This window comes from Myodes glareolus, chromosome 9, assembly GCF_982192425.1.
Source record: "Myodes glareolus chromosome 9, mMyoGla1.1, whole genome shotgun sequence".
In the NCBI taxonomy this organism is placed as follows: Eukaryota; Metazoa; Chordata; class Mammalia; order Rodentia; family Cricetidae; genus Myodes; species Myodes glareolus.
In genome coordinates this window covers 26188378-26209247 of record NC_142034.1, presented here as the reverse complement: position 1 = coordinate 26209247, position 20870 = coordinate 26188378, and the positions used below count along the sequence as shown (strand labels likewise).

Here is a 20870-nt window from a genome sequence, read left to right as displayed (position 1 = left end):
TAAAATATGTAAGTCGACGATTTGATATCCACATATGCGTTGTGAGATGCTTGCGTTTTAATTAGCACACCCACCACCTCCCGCCTGAAGCTGCCTTCATTGTGAGAATGTGTCAAATCTACTCTTTACCGTTTTCAGGTATCTAATGTAGTTTTGCTAACGAGAGTCACGCACTACACATTAATTAGATCCTTGGAATCTATTCGTCTTCTTGTTTTTGCTGTTACTCATGTTTAAAAATTTAAAGTATTATTTTATTAGCTTATGTGCATGAGTATTTTGCCTGCTTGCATGTCTGCACCATGGGCATGTTTAGTGCCTACAGAGGCCAGCAGAGGGCACTGATCCCCTGGGAGGGGGGTTATAGACAGTCGTGAGCCATTATGTGGGTGCTGGGAATTGAACGAGGGTCCTCTGGAAGAGCAGCCAGTGCTGTTAACTACTGAGTCATCTCTCCAGCCCTTGTTGTTGTTTAAGGCAGGGTCTCGCTATGAAGCTGAGCTGTCCTTGAAGTCAGGAGCCTCCTTCCTTGCTCTCCCTGAGAACTGCTGTTATAGATAGATGTAACATTCATTACCTTGCTTAACTTACACATATCACTAGAAGTTTAACAAAGATGTTCAATTACAGTATTATCAAAAATAATGTTGATTCTACTACACGGTACCAATTATGTAAGACAGTGTCCTCATTTGTTACTGTTAAATGGAGTGTTTCTCTGCAGTGACCCTCTTATGTTATAGTTGGAGGCACTTTATTTTATATTTATTTATTTTCAAGACAGGGTTTCTCTGTTTCCCTGGCTGTCTTGGGACTCACTCTGTAGACCAGGCTGGCTTTGAACTCACAGAGATCCGCCTGCCTCTGCCTCCCAAGTGCTGGGATTAAAGGTGTGTGCCACCCCAGAAGCATAATCTTACATTTATGTGAACTTACGACATGCCCTATCTTCTTGACTAATAAGAGAAACCAAGAAACCTGGACTTGATAGAGAAAGAGAACTTAAAATAAATGTTGGAGTGGGGATAGTGGAAGAAGGAGGGGCACACATGCACACACACGCACACGCGTGTGCACACACAGAGAGGCCTATTTAACAATTTACTCAGAGTTAGCCTTTTAAAATACTGTTACTCCCTGGCTTGATTTCCCCACCTACCCCTAAACCAGCAAATAAGAGTAATATTGATTAGTAAAGCTCTTGTCATTGTTGTCATTACATTTTGGAAAAAGAAGTATGTGTGTGTGTCTCTCTGTGTGTGTGTTTGCACCCTTGTTTATTTATTTTATTTTATGTGTGTGGGTGTTTTGCCTGTATCTGTGTATCACATGCATGCCTGATACCCAAGAGGCCAGAAGAGGGCATCTGATCCCTAGGAATTGAAGTGATAGATGGTTATGAGCCACCATGTGAGTGCTGGGAATCAAACCAAGGTCCTCTAGAAGAGCAGGCAGTGTTTTAACTGCCCAGCCATCTCCAGCCCCTCATTTCTTTTATGTTTAATTAGAGGATGAGTAATGATAAGACTTGGGTGTTAGAGCAATGTGCCAAGAGAAGACGGGAAGGAGCGGAAGTTGGAATATTGTTCGTGTGTCCGACGATCTGCTTCGTTGGCTGCTTTGATAGGAATATGAAATGTCCTCGGCAGGCCCGTGTGCTTTAGCACTGTTGGGAGATCACAAGAACCTTTAAGAGGCCTGGCTCGTAGAAGTAAGGCACTAGGGAGCCATCCCTGGAAGATTACAGCCCTGGCTGTATCCTGGCAAGCTCTCCACTTTCTAGTTCAGCCTCGGTGCCGCCAACCACCCTTTGTTCCCACTTGCTGCTTGGTTCTGTGTCTTTCCTCGCCAAGATGGACTATATTCCCTCAAACCATAAGCCAATAGAAACGTCTCCTTTTTCATTGCTTCTTGTTATGTGCTCTGTCACAGCGATGAGAAGAGAAAGTAATCCGACTATATTTCACAGGAAGACATTTTTGGGCAGTGGTCAGCTGTCCTGTATTGGGTGGAGACTGGCCCACTTCACAATTACACGCAGCTGAATTAGCTGTCTGCCAGTTCTAGTGTACACGTGCCCTTACACTCATGTGGACAACCCTTCTTCTGGATGTCGAAGCCTTCCGCCTCTGGCCTCCTCCTTCACCCGGCTCCTTTTCCTTCCTCTGCCTTCTCTCTAACCTGTTACTTTGTATTTCCTTTCACCCAATGTCAAAGCAGGGCGGGTCCAGGGGAAAGCAAACCCAGGCTTTCTGCTCCCGTTTCTTCTCTGATAGCTTCCCTCAAGCCACCTCAGTTTTATGATGACCTCCTCCCCACTGACCTCCCACTGCTCTGATTTCTACCGTTCGGAGCAGGGAGAGGGTGGTGGTGGTAGAGAAATAGTCTAGACATTAGGATGATCATCCTCCCTAATGTAGCCAAACCTAATTTTCGTCGTGTCGACACTGGAAGACATCATTGCCACCCAAGTATGGCCTTTCCCTGAACCTTCCGTGGTTATGGACCCTCTTGGTTTGATTAAGAATTCAATTAAAAACATGTAATTTTCCTCCTAGAAAGCCTCAGATACAAATTCCCAAGAGGCTAAGAGGAGAACAGAAAAGTATCCATCCTGCTTAGTGGTGTGGAAGGCTTGAGTCTGTTCAGAGAATTAAGGTGTAGTCACCATGAGCCTGGTGGTGTATACTGGGGAAGAGGAGACGAGGATGCGAGGAGAGGGGGCTTTCTGCAGTGAAGAAAATGGAACAGGAGATGGAGAGATTGAAATGGTGAGGGAAGGATGTGTCTCATTTTATGAGAGCGCACACGCTGATGGGAAGGGCCGAGTCGAGAGGAAGAAAGTGGCCATACCCTGGAGGAAAATCAATACAGAATAATGTAAGTTTCCTGGGAAGGCACTAAGTAGGTTTCTGTGGGTAACCGCCGTAAGTGACACTGTTTCTGTCTCGGGTGGGGAGTGAGTCAGGTTCCACAGACGGGATTTACAAGCCATCTTCTCTATCATGGCTGTTTGGTACTTAAGACCCCAAGGGGTGTCAGCTCTGCCAATCATTCCACAAAGCGAGAGGGAAGGAGAAGGAACCATAGATTTCATGGACTGCTTTCATTTCTTGACTCAGCTGCTTCAGTGTGAGACAACTCTGATTCGCTCGTCTGGGCCTCACCTGTCCACTTTAGCCGTGAGTGCAGCTGAGGCTGTGTTCTTGGTACTGGAGTTTGGGGTTAGTCCAACAGCAGGAACATCACTGGTGTTTGCTGCCCAGGCCAGTGGCACTAATGGTACTGTAAGTCACAGGGCAGGTGTCTCAATAAAGAACCATCTGGCTCAAAACGCAAGACTCAGTTAGGCTCAGTTTTTTTTTTTTAAATTTAATTTATTTTTATTTTATGGTCATTGGTGTTTTGCCTGTATGTCTGTCTGTATGATGGTGTCAGAAGCCCCAGAACTGGAGTTACAGACAGACGTGAGCTGCCACGTGGGTGCTGGGAACTGAACCTGGGTCCTCTGGAAGAGCAGCCAGTGCTCTTAACCACTGAGCCACCTCTCCAGCTTCTATCCCCAGCTTTAAAAGGCACTTTGCTTAGCTGTTGCAGCACATTGATGCAGCTTTTAAGACATTAAGGATCTTTAAAACACCAAGGGCAAGACTTGCTTTTCTTAAACAAAGCCAAGCTCTGCCTGATGATCAACTGTTTGGCTCTTTTGGTCAGGGTCTACCGACCTGGTGTATGAACCGCAATTGAAACGTTCAAGTTTGACTGATCTCTACTCTTCCTTCTTTTATTTTAGGTACTGCTGGGATTTTCAGCCCCAAGGTGAGTACTCCTTGTCCATATGTAGTTTGTATTAGAATGTGTAGATGATCTCATTGTGTCTTCTAAATCTCTCCACAGAGCGGCACTGGCCATCTCCGAGCAAAGCCAGTGGAGTGTTTAATTAACCCTCACCCCACTGGGCCCCACCGAGCTGCTATCTCAGCAACAAGGGGCACCATACCTTGAATGGCTGCTGGATTATTTTACTGAACCAGAGCAACAATATGCCTTTATTCCTTGACTTTCGTTAGATGGCAGCAGGATCCTGCAGCCTTCAAATAGAGTGGTGGCCAAGACCATAATAAAATCCTTGGGTGGGGTCCAACTCGGCTAATCCTTCATTTGCCCCAGAAATAAATTCTAGTGTGCTATCCTCCATCTCAGTGTCCTTCCACACAGACTGTCTGGCAGCAGAGAAATGTCAGAAGTGGAGCCATGCTAGAATTCCCACTAGGACAGTGCTCTCGCATTTTAATATGAGCCTCGCTGCAGCCTTGGTGCTTCTAATTGCTTTTCGACCATTGTTTCCCTGCCTTTTCTTGATGAACCCAGCATCTGGCATGATTCTAAAAAGCACGCCAGACAGCTGTGTGCAAAATTAAAAATAAAGGATGAGATTAGAACACATTTGTAAAAGGTTCAAAGTTGAGATGTTTTCGAAACTTCCGATACTCGGAGCGGGTGCGTGCAGCGCCAGCCGCCGTCGCTCTTTCCGGCTGAGGACGGCAGCCGCAGCATCCCGAGTGTTCCTTATCTCAGCTTAGGAGACATGGAGGTTTTCGCTTACTCGGAGAATTGCAGAGTTTTTCACCACACTTATGGGATGTGTTATGAATTGTTTGGCACCATGACCTTTTAAAAACCAGTCCATTTCCAGTACCACTTATTGTCTTACTCGCAATATGTGCTCTATCTCGTTGAGTCTAAACGCTTCCAGGAACGTACTGTTGAGTGATGTACTAGGGCGTGTGTGTGTGTGTGTGTGTGTGTGTGTGTGTGTGTGTGTGTGTGTGTGTGTGTGTGTATACAAGGCCAGAGGTTGACCTTGGGTGTTTTCCTTAACTGATCTGTTTTATATACTGAGACAGGGTCTCTTGCTGAACCTGAAGTTTTGAAGCGGTGCTGGGGATCTGAACTCTGGTCCTCATACTTACACAGTGAATACTTATCTAAGCTGCCTCTTCAGCCAGATGCTATTACTTTTACTAAAATTTTAGTTTCCTACTTCACATTTTATTATAACATATTTTGGTATACTTAAGACTTTCTTTAAAAGCAAACTTTATTTTTCTTTAATCTTTATTTTTTGGTTTTTTGGGGACAGGGTCTCTCTTTGTGGCCCTGACTGTTCTGAAACTCACAACATAGGCCGTATCCAGAAGAAGCCAGCTTTAATAAATATAAAAATTGTATTTTAATATCAAATATGTTTTAAAGACCTTTTTAAAAAAATTCCTGTACGTTAAGGTCAGTCTTCTGTGTAAGCATGTGACCTGGCGTGACTGCACCAGGAACCAAGATGGAGCCATAGAGAACAATGAACAATAACCTTGCCATCAGCTTTGTAAAGGGTGAGCTACACATTCACAGACATACCCTACAGTTCAGGACTTAACAGACATTAACCAAAACCACAAGGGGCAGGGCATGGTGACCAAATGTCAGAAACGAGCAGAACTTGGGAGCAGAACTAATTTTCTAAGAAGTGAAGAACGAGTGTCAAAAACACAGTCTAGAAATACGCTGAGAAGAGAAAATTGTTTTGGAGCGTGGCATAGGAGAGGCTCAGGCGCTGAACACAGGGCATGGCTTACAGATTCTTAGAATGGTGGTACTTACATCACATCCAACACACAAGGACAATGATGGGAAAAATATGTAGCAAAAACTATTGCTCATTAGGAAGTACACTGAGGAATGTCCAACCAGAGAGCCCATAGTCCTGCTTCTTCTGCTACAGACATGGTGTGAGGGAGGGGCAGCTTCTACTTATCTGTGGATTAGTTCTTAACTTCCTGTGTTTCAGAAGCTGGTGTGATGGGTGGGAACAACTGGTCTACCCAAGGTGCTCTCTGGGTAGAAGAGAGCAGGGGCGTACAAGGAACTGGCAGAAGCTTTGCTTGGTTTTGTTTTTGAGACAGGGTCTCACTATGTAGACCAGGCTGGCCTCCAACTTTACTGAAATATCATTCACATATGATAAAATTTATCCTTTTCAAGTGTACAGGTCAGTGGTTTTTAGTATACACACTGAATTGTGTAGTCATTGATACCTATATCAGAACACGCCATCGCTCTCTTAGGAGATCCCGTAGCTCTCCCTGAGCCCATCGTCTTCATCACTGTGTGCTACTGTCTCATTGCAAGAGTGCCGGAGATCAGTGAGTGTAAGCACACTAGACTAGTAAACAGAGGGAAACGCAGTGAGTTTATAACAACAATGCTAATCCCCCCACACACACTTTTACCTTCACACTGTTGGTTCACTGTCACCTTCTTCAATGACACATCTGCGTGTGACAAAACTTCTCCTGGGGAGACACTACACACCTCTCTACTCACCCCACATAGGGAGCCCATTACAGACCAAAATCTGGATACCACCAAAGTCCAACTTGGTGAAAATGAGGTTTATTGGGTTACTTACAGGCACAGAAACCACTTCAACACAATTGTGTCCCCAAAGCCCACCCAAGCATGGATGACAGCTCTCAAAAGCTGGGCTCCTGCAGCACCCTGCACAGCCTGCCGGTGGCTCGAGAGGTTGGAGAGCGCCCTTTCCAAGTGTCTCAGTTGGTCAGTTGGTGTGTGTGTGTGTGTGTGTGTGTGTGTGTGTGTGTGTGTGTGTGCATGTGCACACACATGTACCGCACTGGAGGTCAGAGGACGACCTTCTAGAAGTAGTTCTCTCCTTCTACCATGTGGGTTCAGTGGATTCAACTCAGGTCACTGGGCTTGACGCAAGCTCTCTTACCTGCTACAAACATTCTCTTAATGAGGTTAAATATAACTGAGTAACATAAGAAGGCTTAGTTTTAGGACTTGGGATAGCTTCAATAATACAAGTCTTGCTTACTTTGAAAACTACTCTTGTCTTCTTCCTCCTTCTGTTCTCCTCCTCCTTTTCTTTCTTGTTTTTCTTCTTCATCCCATCATTATTATTGTGTGCATGATGCAGCAGGCTGAATCCAGAGCCTGGCACATGAACTACGTATCCAGCAAAAATAAACGAACAGATAACAGCAGCAACAACAATTTTTTTTTTAATTTAAATTTTCATTTAGTTACAAAGGAAAGCTGTGAGTATGTGCTGGGGAGCTGTTTGTGTTGCGGCCATCAAAATCTGAAAGACGACATTGATTGGCTGTCTAAGTAGCAATCCGTTTTGCCCTTCGAGTTTGATGGCAAGATCACTTTGAGTCGTGGCACAGTGCAATTTCCTTCATTTTGTTTCACGTTCTCCTTTTATAAAATGGGTTCATTATTGACAGTTTTAGTTCAATAAATCAAAACTTATTGCACAGAAATATTTTTTGAACATTAGCTGAATTTCCCACCAGGGACTCATAGTCTAAAGCAAGTGTCACAATACTTAAATGAAAAATTCAGGCAACATTGTGTGACTATTATAAATATGTATAACAAGTCATATTTTATGTATTTGCTATTTGTTCCTTTTCTTTTGTTCGAAGTTCAGGGTGGCCTTGAACTCATCATATAGTTGAGCACGCTCTTGAATTCATGATCCTCCTGCCTCCACTTCCCAAATCCTGGGATTGTAGGCATATGCCACCATGCCTGGCTAACAAGGTCATAATTTTATTCAGTGGTCACTCATTTACATTTGGCTGTTGTAAAAAGGACTGTGAAATTGCTCACCACCTTGAACATTCTTTGACTCGTCATATTGGTGCTGTGGTCCCTAAGAAAACTGTCTAGTATATTTTATTTTAAAGATTTATTTTTTATATGTGTGCGTGCATCTGCGTGTGTGCATGTGTGCGTGTGTGCATCTGCATGTGTGCATGTGTGCGTGTGTGCATACATACATAAGTGTGAGTGCCCATGGAGGCCACAGTGGCTGTCAGATACCCCATATCTGGAGTTATAGGTTGTTGTGAGCCACCCAAGTTGATTGCTGTGAATTGAACTCAGGTCCCCTGAAAGAAGCAGCAAGCACCCTTAACCACACTAAGCCATCACTCCAGCCTCTCTAGTACATTATAATATGAACCTAGGTCTACTTAATAATTTTTTTTAAAAAAACATATTTTGAAGTGAGATGCCGGTATTCAAGTCAAAGTAAATTGATTTTTTAAAAATATAGGTTGACAAAAACAAATATGGCAAAGTGTAAAGAGAAAATGTTTTCATAAAGCCACATTGAGAAAGTCCAGCATGGGAGCTCATCACTGGAATCCCAGCACTCAGTGGCAGAAGCACTTCTCACACACAAGGGCAGCTTGGTCTATCTAAGGAACGCAGGGTCATGCATTCAGCTAATACAGAAAGGGGGGGACATGCCTGAAAGGAGCCGAGGCACAAAACCTCCTGTCCTGAACCCGACCCTGGGACCACGTGCATGCGCATGCGTCTGCAAGGTCTATGTTGATAGGCAGCGCCAGCACAATTCTTCCTGGTAAAGCGATAGGGCGTGCTCAGCTGGCAGGCTTGCTGCTCATACAGAGGCAGAAGCATGTTGAACGAGAGCATGAATGCCGCTTCCCTCCCCATCCCTGACCGCCCGCCGCATACTAAAAACATGTAGTTGTGACAACTACAAGCAGCAGAACATGAAAGCGGCGAGGAAACACCATCTTTACGCGCAGGGGGGCGGTGGCAGGATTACCTTTGAAGTCCGAGAGAAGTGTTTTTGAATTAATGGAGTGCGCAGTGATTTTCCTAAGTTCTATTTATGAAAATACTCTTTGCCTCCATGCCAAGAGGCTTTAGCACAGCTCTAAGAAGGATTTATACAAAGAACCACAGCCTAAATTTATGATGTGTTTGCAAATGTAAGAAAAAGTCTGAATTTACAATATTTGTAATTTATTGTTAAGTGTCTTTCTACCATTCTCCCCGGAATGCTGCTGTTTTATAAACATCAGCACTGGTTACAAACGTCGACTATCCGAATCTGTGCTCCTTCTTAAAGGGGACTCATGCAGTGTGTTTTCCAAGGGGATTGATGAGGGAAATGGGCACAGGACTAACGCTCCTGCCCTTGACTTTGGCCCAAACTTTTAGCATCAACAGTCTTGACAGGGGGTTTTATACCTTGACTTGTTTCAGGCTCTCCCCCCTTCCATATTTGTTGCATTTTTTTACACTCTTGTCTGAAGGAAGTGGATGTACACACAAGCTGGTTTTAAAGTTAGTGATCGTTTTTAAAACCTTTTCAAACATGTTCCCCTCTTTTGCATCTCCTGGGCCAGTTTCTGAGTGGAATCATGCACCTTACAATTAGTGTCCTCATGGTTTGGTGACTGACTCACTGTCCAAGAGAATCAGATTTTTTTTTAATGAAGGCACACTTCTGTATGTGAACATAACAGAGTGCTTGTCTGGTGCCCACAGAGGCCAGAAGAGGACATCAGGTCCCTGTATGTAGCTAGAGTTACCCAGGTCCTCTGGAAGAGCATCCTGCGCTCCTGCTGAGCCATCTCTCCAGCCCCCATCCTTTCTTTCTTTTAGAAGTCGATGTTTTCCAAGATTTTTATGTTCCTTCTACATGTGTATTTTGGAGTAGGTAATGTTGAGTGCTCAGCCGGTAAGGGCACTGGATGCCCTTCCAGAGAACCGGACTTTGGTTCCCAGTACGCCCGCCCATCAGGAGGCTCGCGACCAGGCTGGCAGAAGAGTCACTAACAGAGGAGAAGGACCTCTGTTATGGGCAAGGCGATTTATATGATGCATAAAATCAAACTTCCGGTTCCTGCTGACTCTGCTGAGGCCAGGAGAGGAAGAGCAGTCTTGTGAACCCTCTTTGCCTGTGTCAGCTGATCGGAATGTAATACACCCTTGCCAGCTCGAAAAGGTTACTACTGATCGTAATTCATCTCTAAATTAGACAGACATAGTGTTACACATCCGCAGTCCCAGTGCAGGGAAGACTGAGGCAGGGGAACACATGTTCTAAGCCAGCCTGGGCTGCATGATGGGATTATGTCTCAATCAATCAATCAAATCTTCATAAACTTAAAAGTTTTAAATTACGCATTTATTTATCTCCCTCCCCTTCCCCCCTCTGTGTGTGTGCACATGGAGAGAGGTCAAAGGACAACTTGTGAGGATCAGTTCTTTCCTTCCACTGTGTGGGTCCCAGAAATCAAACTCAGATTATCAAGCTTGGAGGCAAATGCCTCAACCTGATCCCTTGCAAAATATTTAATTATTTTCTAATGTAGAAGATAAATGAAGTTTATTTTGAAGTAAAGTAGAACACACTCCTGGGGAGAGAATGGGCAATGGCCAGAGAGACCATCATTCAAGCCTCCCTTCTTAGTTAGACTTCATATTATCATCATCATTATTAATAATACATTTTCCTCCATTTACTTTTATTTTCAAAATTATATTATAGTAGAATCACATCATCTCTCCCTTCTTTTCTCCCTCCAAACCCTCTCATATACCCACTTTGCTGTTTTTCAAATTCATGTCCTTTTTTTATTAATTGTTGTTATGTGCATGCATGTATATGTGTATACATATCTGGTCCTAAATATAACCTTCCCAGTCTGTACGATGGTCCCATATGTATGTATGTTCTCAGGAGCGCCTGTGGTGTGAAATAACCAGTTGTGCTCTCCCCTGGGGAAGACTTTCTCCCGCTCTCAGCACTCCTAAGTTGCCTGTGGTTCTTTGTGTAGGACTGAGACCTTATATTAGCTTTTAAAGACTCTCAAATAGATGGGCTCTTATGGGGTGTTTTCCTGTCCAGGTGACTGACGGCCCATTTGGGTTAACTCTTAAGGGAGAGGGCAATGGAGTATCCTTTTCTTTACCAGAAAGACCTGGCTGCATAATAACCGAGTGCTGCATCTTACCCTTGAGATTTATATGTTTTGCTTGTGTTAATATTGCTGCAATAAAAAAGGGAAATATGGAGAGATGTTCCATATGAAACTTCTGGTTCAAGGGTCTAAACATTGAATTGGCCCTGACGCCAGTGAGAGGCTTGCGGTGTTAAGGACTGTACATGTATGTTGAGTTAAGGACTGTACATGTATGTTGTAGCATGCACGGACAGGGTTCTCTGTTTAATCTCGGCAGGGGCAGGGAAGGTGGGAGCATGTCACCTTACCATTACAACCTTGGTGGTTCCTGGAGGTCTGCGTTATTCGCACAGATCTCTCTACGGTGTCCAAAGCTGCTGCACAGTCTCAGGACGGCGAGTCTTACAAGCCATCCTTTGCTCTGCGCTGTTGTATCTTCACCCCCCCAGGCTATCATAAAACTTTCCGTAGATCAAGCAGTAACCTGTTGAAAATCGTGTCTCATTCTTTTTTCCTTAAGTGATTAATTTATTATTTATATACATATGTATGAGCCTGCATGAATTTGTGTGCACCGTGGGCATGCAGGAGCCACAGAAACCAGAAGGCAGTATTGTAGCCCTTGAAACTGGAGTCACAGGAACTTGTAAGCCACCATGTGGGTGCTGGGAACCCAACTCCTGTCCCCTGCAGGAGTTGCAAACCCCAGCCCTCCAGCTGTCTCATTCTTCTTTAGCAAAAGACACTGGAGCCAAGCTAGTCTGAGAGTTTCAAGAAATTTCGTAAGACATGGACCTAATAGACCCTAGAATGAACTCGGCTAACAAATGGACACGAAGATCCCACTGTAATTAGTTTGGAAGGAAGAGCAGGGATGATGGGAAAAGACAGTGAGGTGAACCAACAGAGGCAGGGTTGCCATGTGCATGTGGCCTTCTGTGTTTTCAGTGAGCTTTCCTTCTGTGATATGTAAGGCATGACGATGCCAGAAAGGGAAATGCTGGGTCCGAGCTACACTTAGGTGTGGACCGTTCGAGTTCATTTTCTGTGACACGGGTCGAACACCGGGGATTCAACACAATTGTACAGAACATGCTTCAAAAAGTTAACACACTGATCTGACCAAGCCTGGAAAGTTCAAAGTTGGCGAGCACGAAACCCTTGCTAAAAGTGATATTTTAAAACGTTATCCCAACATTGCGATAACCAATAAATTTGAGCTGCGAATGAGGCCACTTCCTTCCTGGTCATGTGTGGCCGTATCAGTTCCCATCTCCACATGGAGTGGAATTGTTTTTATTACCATTAATAACAATAATTTCTATTTTGATTAATACCATAAACTCAAGTTGCCTGCTGCCGTTCCTTTGGCTGCTTTGCTTTTGAACAACGATCATGGTTGGTAACGCACGCAGCCTTGACGCAGGTGAATTAGGGCAAGAGCTTAGGAGTCAGACTGGGTGGGGTCCAAGCCTGGCTCTGCCACTTCTGGTCACTTCTGCGGCTTTGGGTAAGTTGCTAAGTTGTTTCATTTCCACATCACAGTATCTTCTTCAGCATCTTCGGGATAATAACCCATTCTAGGGTTATTCATTATACTGAGGATTCCTTGAGGTAGTCCATGAAGAGCCTTGACCCAGTGCTGGTAGCTAGTGAGAATCCAGCAAGCTAGTCTACTTAGTATGGTAGTGGACTGTCTCCGGCAAATCTAAACACACTGAAGTGAAGTTGAATAGCTTACAATAAGAGTGGAGAACAGAGACCGGAGTGGTCCAAAGGAAACAGAACCGCAAACCAATAATTCTAGGTTATGGTTGCCTAGCTGCTGAGCGATCAATGCGTGTGCCTTACGGCATATTTATCTGTGTACTATCAAACACAGGCTCGCACGGTTTTGAATTCTGACAAGATCTCATTACTATTGAAAGCATTCCAACTCGGCAGGTTCCATTTTGGTACCAGTGAAAATATCAGCGGTAGATGGAATGCGTCAGTGTGAAGCTGGAACGGTCGATGGCGGTCTGTGAAAGACAGTTTGTTTTAGGAAGTGTGCGTTGTCACATACACAATTGTCCAGTTGTATCTGTTGGTGCCAGCCCTCAGTTTGTTAATGGCCAGAAGCTGTGTCTTTATGCAAAACATAAGCAGGGTTAAAGATCTCGTTTTCTAGGAGTTATGGGGGAAAGAAGAAGAGTCTGTCTGTCTGTCTCTCTGTCTCTGTGTCTGTCTGTTTCTGTCTCTGTGCCTCTCTCTGTCTGTGTCTGTCTGTCTCTGTGCCTCTCTGGGTCTGTCTGTCTCTTCCTCTCCCTCCCATTTCTTGCTTTCCTTTTTTAAGAGCTGGGATGATGCTACACACTGCAGCTCACCCTACTGGCTAAAATGAGAAACTGCACCTCCGAGAACCATTTTCTCAAAAAGCGGGGGAGGGGCCTTCTGAGGAAGAAGCAGCAGGCTTCCGTGGGCATGTACCTCTCCAATTTCCTGCTGCCTGGTGTGGTTCGTTTGAGAATGTTATTAAGCTGTGCTGCCCCCTGGGTTTCTGGATTCACAGGTGTTTTGTAGCGATTGTTCTGCGAGTATCAAATTGTGTCTATTTCCTCTTTTGCACCCTGCTACGCTCTAACAATGCTCTTCTTAGCCTGGTCTTGTACTTAGAAAGCAGTGTCTTCAGGATAGAGACCTAAGTTCAAATCTTAAACTCAGATTACTTGTACACTGAAGCTATAGTTGGAGCAACTTTCACAAAGAATGATAATGGGAACTTCCTTCACCTGGCCTCTCATTCATTCTGCAGAGTTAATGGCATTTGGTAATATTACACTTGCTGCCAGGGCCTTGGAGGTGTGTGGGGTGGGGAGGGGAAGCATATTTATACATTGAGTTATGGATCGATGGAAGAAGAGGAGAAAGATGGGCAAGAGCTCAAACTGTATGGAATGGAGAAGAATTTGAGACCTTCACTGTACGTGGATTAATCCTAAGAACTAACCACCCACGTCCAAATGGATATTTAGAAGGCGGTGAAGCCTCTCAGATGCTCTGTGGGAAACACCATACATTTTCTAATGCATGCGTTTGTGCAAAATGGTGTGTGATTTATAATGCAAGTATTGACAGACAGCCCCCCTGCCCCTGCACCCTCCCCCCACCCTCCACAGCTTTGGTGTTGTAGATGTGATTGGTAATATACTCACATGTGAATAATGTTTCCCATATCTGGTCACATCTGTGTCCAGCATATTTTCTTAGATCCAGTGGCTTAGTTGACCGGTTATAATAAGGAGTGATAAGTGGTCATTTTGATGATCCTACCACAGCCCGACTTGGGGAACTATATTAGTGTTAAATAGGCCTGTGAAGAGCTGGCCATATTAATGCTGCCAAGCATGAAAACTAACTGGATTTGGATCAAGAAACTTTATTTATAGCATTTTAGTGAGGATTTATTAGTTTAAAGAGGGAGCCACATGCCTCATGGGTTCTTAAATGCTAAGTGGAGTAGGAAGTTCTATGTTGTCTTCTAATGTCGATAGCAGTAACAGAAAAAAAAACCCAAAATTACAATTTCACGTTGGTTTCTATTTCTGTATGTTATCCAAAAAAATGCAACACAGTCATAGAAAGTCCAGGAAGTTTCTAAGCATGCAGCATACACAGTTGCTTAGAGGTGACGTGGGACTTTCTAACAACACACTCACAATTAATTAGAAGGGAAATGACGGGGGTGACTTATACTGACATGAGAAGAACTAACGAGTCTTTCACGTATTGAACAGAAAACGTGCGTTTGTTTTATATGTCATTTGTTTTTATATTTCATTGCATTAAAAAAAAATGTGCAACCTGCTTTCTATCTCTTCTCATCTCTTTGGTAAAATTGTTGCCATTCTCTGTCTTTGTCCCCAAGCAGTAGACTGGTTTGCTGTCTGTCAAGAGCTACAAGGGGAACATCGTGGCTCATTTTTTCTCCTATTCTATTTGGAGTTGAATTAGTCAATGCAAGTTTTTAGCAGTTCGCCATAAAGCTTACGGAGTGGCAACAGTTGGTTGAATCCGAGCCAGCAAAAGCCAACTTCTAGTGGCCGAGCCACTGTTTCAGGATGATGGGGGAACTCATTAGCTGGTAATGAAAACCCAGGGATTAAAAACAAACAGCACAGAAACCTGGCGAATAATTGCCTGACACCTGACGCGAAGCTGCTTTATCTTTCGGTTCCGACCCCAGAAATCCCCAACTTATCACTCTGTGAAGCATGGATGAAATTGAGTTTGACTCTCAGAAAAGAACAATAGAGAAATCATCCCTGCGATGGGCCCCTCAGCACAGGCACCTGCCATTGAATATACTAAGGAGCATATAGAGCGCCCAATACTTATGACACTTAGGATCGAGGAACAAATTACCAGCTAATAGCAGGTGAACCCCTGATAGAGTTCCCCTAGATCTTGTTTAGAAATACAAAGAAAAAGGCTGAAGGCAGGGGATGTGATTAATGGAGATATAGTGTGTTAGAATGTGTATCTGAAGAGAAATATATTGATTCTGAGGGAGTCGCAGCGGGAAGTGGGTCTCTAGCGGCAGAGGGGCTTGCTTGGGAGAGAGAGCCGCTCTAGGCAGATGGAGTTCCAAGCCCTGATTGTTCGGTGGCTGAGTGGAAATGGCTGTCACTACAGCTTGTGATCATTTGTGTCTGTTCCCACGGGACTCCAGTTGTGGCCACCTGGAACCGGGACTGGGAGAGCTGCGGCTGAACCCAGAGAAGACCAGTGCCTATGCTCTAAGGAAAAACTAGGCCTTTTAACTTAAGCTGATTCAAAATGACCACGGTAATTGTCAGTTCTTCTATAAAACTTTTCACCCATGCATCTCAACTAGCTGTGATCATTTTAATTATACAGGAGCATCTATTTACGCAGTGTGATAGACTGGGTTCTGTGTGAGCCCAAGGGAGGTGGGCCACTGGGTATGACAATAAAAACTCTTACGCGGAAGTGTAAGGCAAGTTTTTAAGTGTTTCCTCCACCACAGCCGGCTGTAGTGCCGACCTAGGCTCCGTCGGAAGTGTTGAGTTGCAATCCTTACTGCATATAGAAACAGGAGCAGGGGCTGGCAGTGAACACAGTGAAGTTGAAGTTTACCTTATGTCACTATTCAGATGCCGCTGGAATCACACGAAAGTGACTTTACTTCTGAGGTGCCTAAGTCAAGCGCCAATTTCAGGCAGGTGTTCTGGTGCGGGAGAATTGTCTGCTTTGAGGGAAACTGGATGACAGCTCCACACAGCAGGGTGATAGCTTCTGCACCAGGTAGAACTTATGTAAGGATGGGCAGCGGTGACCCGGCACTCGGGCGACAGAGGCAGCAGGATCTTTGTGAGTTCAAGGCTAGCCTGGTCTACACACATAAGTTCCAGAACAGTCAGGGCTATATAGAGAGACCCTGTCTTTAAAAATACAAACACAAAAATTCTCCCTGATTGTGTGTGTGTGTGTGTGTGTGTGTATATATATATATATATTAGATGTTAGACTAGAAAGGAGCGGGTTCTTCCTCTCAGTGGCAGTTCTATCAGATGTATGAAGCAAGCAGAAAACCAATCTAGAATGATGGTTGAACAATGAAGTTCAGTTTAAGTGTTAAATTTTGCTTAGAACATACACTACTTTAAAAACAACAACAACAACAACAAAAAAGGTTTCTGATTTGCCTCCAAAATGAAAATTCCTTTTGTCTTTGCAGCTCCCTTTCAGGGTTCTACCAGGCAGTTCGTTTACATCCTCGTTGACAATGTAATTTCAGAGGCTCTGCCACGGTGTAAAATTTGAGTGTTGTAACGTTCTGTCCGGTGTTTGAGGCTTTTATTGGATAGCGATCGCACAGGGACGCTTTTATGCTCAGAGCATGTTTCTTCTGGCTTTAGCCGGTCACTGTTGCATCAGGTAAAAGAATCTTTTTTTCTACAATAAACTCCACAGTTTATTTTAAAGTCCTATGCCTGCAAGTGTTTCGGGCAGTCTCGGGCATCTACCTACCACTGAGCATTTGAAGAGAAATCTGGTTTGTGGCAAGAGAAGACCACAGCCATTCCCTCTTTCCCCCTTTTTATATCGTTTTATATCCTCTCTCTCCTTGTAGTTTAATTTTAGGAAATAAACCTTTAAAGTGAGGCAATACAGATTCTATGCAGGTTGTTTGGTTTCACGGCTCCCTGGTTGAAATCCTAGGCCAAAAAACGCTACAGTGTTTACTGAGATTAGCATTGGTGATTTCCTTTGGAAATTAGTATCGGAGATAATATTAAATTCAGTTGAAAAATTCCGTTTTCATGTTTGTGAAATGAACCAAGCAGCTGTCGGGCATTCTTTTTATCAGCGATCTGTACCTCTGTTTGGGGAATTTTTAAGGAAAGCAATTTACAATGCTTTCATTTTCTTCCGGTTGGTGAGTGAGCTAGCATCTTCCGCCTGAACCTTTTAAAGTATCATGATAGCATTGGCCACTTCTACAAAATACAATTCAATATAGGCCGAAAACACCCAAAAGGGATTAGCAATGTTTTAATTGCATAATTCAGTATTGTATATACATTACCTTCTATCAAAGTCATTCTGCAGAACAAATATTACCTTCCTCCGGCTTTTAGAATTCCTGGGAGGTTGCTTGCAGGCTGTAAACTAGAATTACAAGAGAGAACTTTATTAAGGTTGCAAAACAAGTAGTGATTTAAATAGGAATAGAATCCAGCAGAGTCTGGGTTCTCTGTTTACTGCTCTTATTTTTCGGGAGAGGGAGAGTATTGACCTTGCTCCATTATACTGTGTGTAGAAGATTAGACCTTTGTGCCATTCTTTCTGTTTCATTTAGAAACGGAAAGAGAAAGAGGCCTTCGGGGTAAAGGTTGTAATTCATGGAGATGTAGACTATATGAAAACAAATTTATACAGCTGTGTTTTCATTTTAAATGTGACAGAGAAATTGCTCTTTTGTGGCGAAAGGTCTTCCACTCCAAGCTACCAGTTGCTTAGTGCTAGTAAGAGGTCGGTGGGAGGGGAACATCTCACACACAGGTAAGTTGGTTCTCAAAGTTCTCTCCTGTGCTGACAGTAGCAGACAGGCACATCAGGTGAGAGACGCATCCCCTTTTGCAAGTGCCAGGAGACACCTGTAAATATGCCCATCAAGATGTCCGACATAGGATGACCTGATTTTCTCTTTGGACCCTCAGGAGGAGACCTTGGCCAGGACAGCTCTGATGACAACCCGGGTGGGCCCCACGGTCCACCCCTCACCTCAGATGCATCCTTTTGGTCAGATTATCAGGATGAGGGTGAGTCACCTCTCTGGGCATCCTTCCCTTTCCTCTGTCCCCCTTTGCCTGTTGTCATTTTGTATCCAGCGCCGGATTTTCTGTGTTGCTGATCACTGATTTGCCAGGAATGACTCCTTGCTTCCTTGTGGTGCCGATCCTCCTGGGTAATCCAATGCTCCCAAAGCTGATGTATTTAGGGAAACACTAACTCCGTGTTGGAACAGGAGACATCATTACTGATCTCTTTATAAAAACAGTAGCTCATCAGCTAGGAGGGCATTTTAAAACTGCAGGGCCTAGGTTTTCCATCCTTTCCGATCTATTGGCTTCACTGAGATGCCTAAGAGTTGGAATTTGCATTTACAGATAATTGGGTTATTAATTTATTGTGATATACTTGAGACCCTTGAGCCTATTATACTATATTATTTCACCTGTGTCCGCACACCTCTGCCCAAAACTGATTCAAGGGAGGGGTATGTGAACTCAGTGCAAATCTCCCTCCATCCCCCAGCGGCAATTTTATTTGAATGTTTATAAATAGGAGGAATTAAAAAATTTTATGGTTAAAATATTTTAAAATGTATGTAAATGGTAGGTAACATGTAATGCAAAAATATCCATGATTTTTAAAATCTATTCATGTAGAGATTGCGGCCTGGTGGCTGCCAGCTTCCGGCGCAGGCTTAGATTTCCCAAGGGTGGGAGGTTGCTGTGTTCTCCTGGCATCCGGCCACAGGAGCAGAAGGTTTGATCGTCTCGATGTGCACTGTGTCCTTATCAAACCCTCTCATGCCTTTCCAGTGGGAGGAAAGGGTGAAGATGTTCCTGAACCGAATAGTAAATTGGGTGCTTATTATTCTTAGGGGCTGGGAATAAAGTTGGTAAATTGTTCCTTGTTTCTCTGTGAACCCATAGCCTTCTGTTTCTTTTTTCTCTAAATTTCAAGAATGCAGAGTCTCCATTTGCCTCTCTCGTTACCTATTTATCACTTGCTCTTTCATGGAAGCTTTTTGATGAGTCTTATTTTTCTCTTTTGTTGAATTGATGACTTCCGCCTCAGAGCAATGGATTGAATTGCATAAGAATATTTTTATCTTGCCTGAGCTCCGTATGCTAGCAAAGTGAGTGATACCCATGTGCTCAAAGTCGGTAAGATCCACACCGGAGCAGGTACGGCACTAAAAACACTGTTTGAACTGAACGCTTAATAATTACCTTGATAGCTGATTAATAATTGCAGAAAATTAACAGTGCAAGACGTGAAGAAACTAACATTTCATTTGGTTTTGATTAATCTAATGCTTGACAGAATCAGAACAATGGTGCCTCGTTAATTCATAGGTCACTTATTTGGTATTTCCAGCTTTCCAGAATACAGCTGAGAACACAATAAGTAAGCCAGAAGGACCTCGAAGTAGAGCTAGATGTCAGTGAATTCCGAGTTAACACTTAGGTTTCCTTCTCTTGGGAGTGCCCCTGAGGTCCTCACGTGTGGGAACCCTTATCCTTATGAAATTGTATTGCAGTGTTTTGGTTTCTCAGGCCACCATAAAGCTTCAAATTAGAAGGGGTACTGTGAACTGAGTGTGAGCTGAGGGTGGAAGCACACACCTGTTAGGGGGTGAGGCAGGAGTATCTGGATTTCTAGGACAGCCTGGGCTACAGCAAGATTCTGTTTCAGAAAAACAAAAAATGAGGAGAAGGAGGTTGGAGAAGGAAGAAGAGAAAGAGGAGAAGGGGAGGACTGGAGGAGGAAAGGGAGGACGGGAGGAGGAAGGGAAGGATGAGAGGAGGACAGGAGGAGGAAGGGGAGGATGGGAGGAGGAAGGAGAGGGCGGGAGGAGGAAGGGGAGGACGATAGGAGGAAGGGGAGGATGAGAGGAGGAAGGGGAGGATGAGAGGAGGATGGGAGGAGGAAGGGGAGGAAGAAGAGGACAGGTGGGGGACAGGAGGAGGAAGAGTATTGAAAAGGCATCAACTAGAATGTGATACTAAGATAAGACTCAGAAGCCAACTTGAACGATGAAGAACAGAACCTAGAGGGTGGGGTGTGACTCATTGGTAGAATACTTGCCTAACATATATGCAAGGTCCTGGTTTTGATCCCTAAGACAGCAATACAAGCATGCATACAAAAAAGAACTCCTAAAAATAAGCAGAATAACAGACAAAAATATATAAGATATTTAAGTAAAAATTGTACAGAAATTTATTTTTTAAAAATCCACAGCAATCTGGGACTTATTTGTATCCCAGAGAGAGATCACTCATATTCTTTCCCTGGATAAATCAAAATGCTTAAAGCTGACATTTGTTGAGCCCTTCCTGTGTTTCTTGAATTTATGTTCTAAGCACCTCAGATATGTTGTTTGACCCTCACAGAAGCCCTTAGCAGTAGATGTTAGCATTACCCTCACTTTACAGACCTACCTGGTCACGCCACTGTTGCATATTAGGGCCGTGGTTCGAACCTGTGTGTGCTGGCTCTAGAGACTCTATTACTAGCCTGCTCTACTGTTGTTACTCCTGCCCTGTCTAAGACATGCTCAAAGCTGGATCTATCCCTCAGATACTTCGGCTCAGATTATATAAACACTACACTCAACACTTAAAATCCTTTCTTTAGGAACTGGGGGGCGTGGCTCCCGTGGGAAAGTGCATGCTGGGTAAGCATGCGGGCCTGAGTTTAGCCACCCAACCCCTCCATCAGGATGCGGTCCACACCTGTAATCCTAGTGAC

General features: G+C 44.0%; 1 protein-coding gene across 4 annotated transcripts in view; it reads left to right on the top strand.

Moving 5' to 3' along the window:
• Positions 1-20870, top strand: part of Skap1 (src kinase associated phosphoprotein 1) — a 288526-nt gene that overhangs the window by 53135 nt on the left and 214521 nt on the right. For all 4 annotated transcript variants that reach the window (XM_048450912.3, XM_048450913.3, XM_087910051.1 and 1 more), the window contains exons 3-4: positions 3794-3819; positions 18044-18145. In XM_048450912.3, the coding sequence (XP_048306869.2) occupies positions 3794-3819; positions 18044-18145 (128 nt within the window). The remainder of the gene's footprint in view (positions 1-3793; positions 3820-18043; positions 18146-20870) is intronic.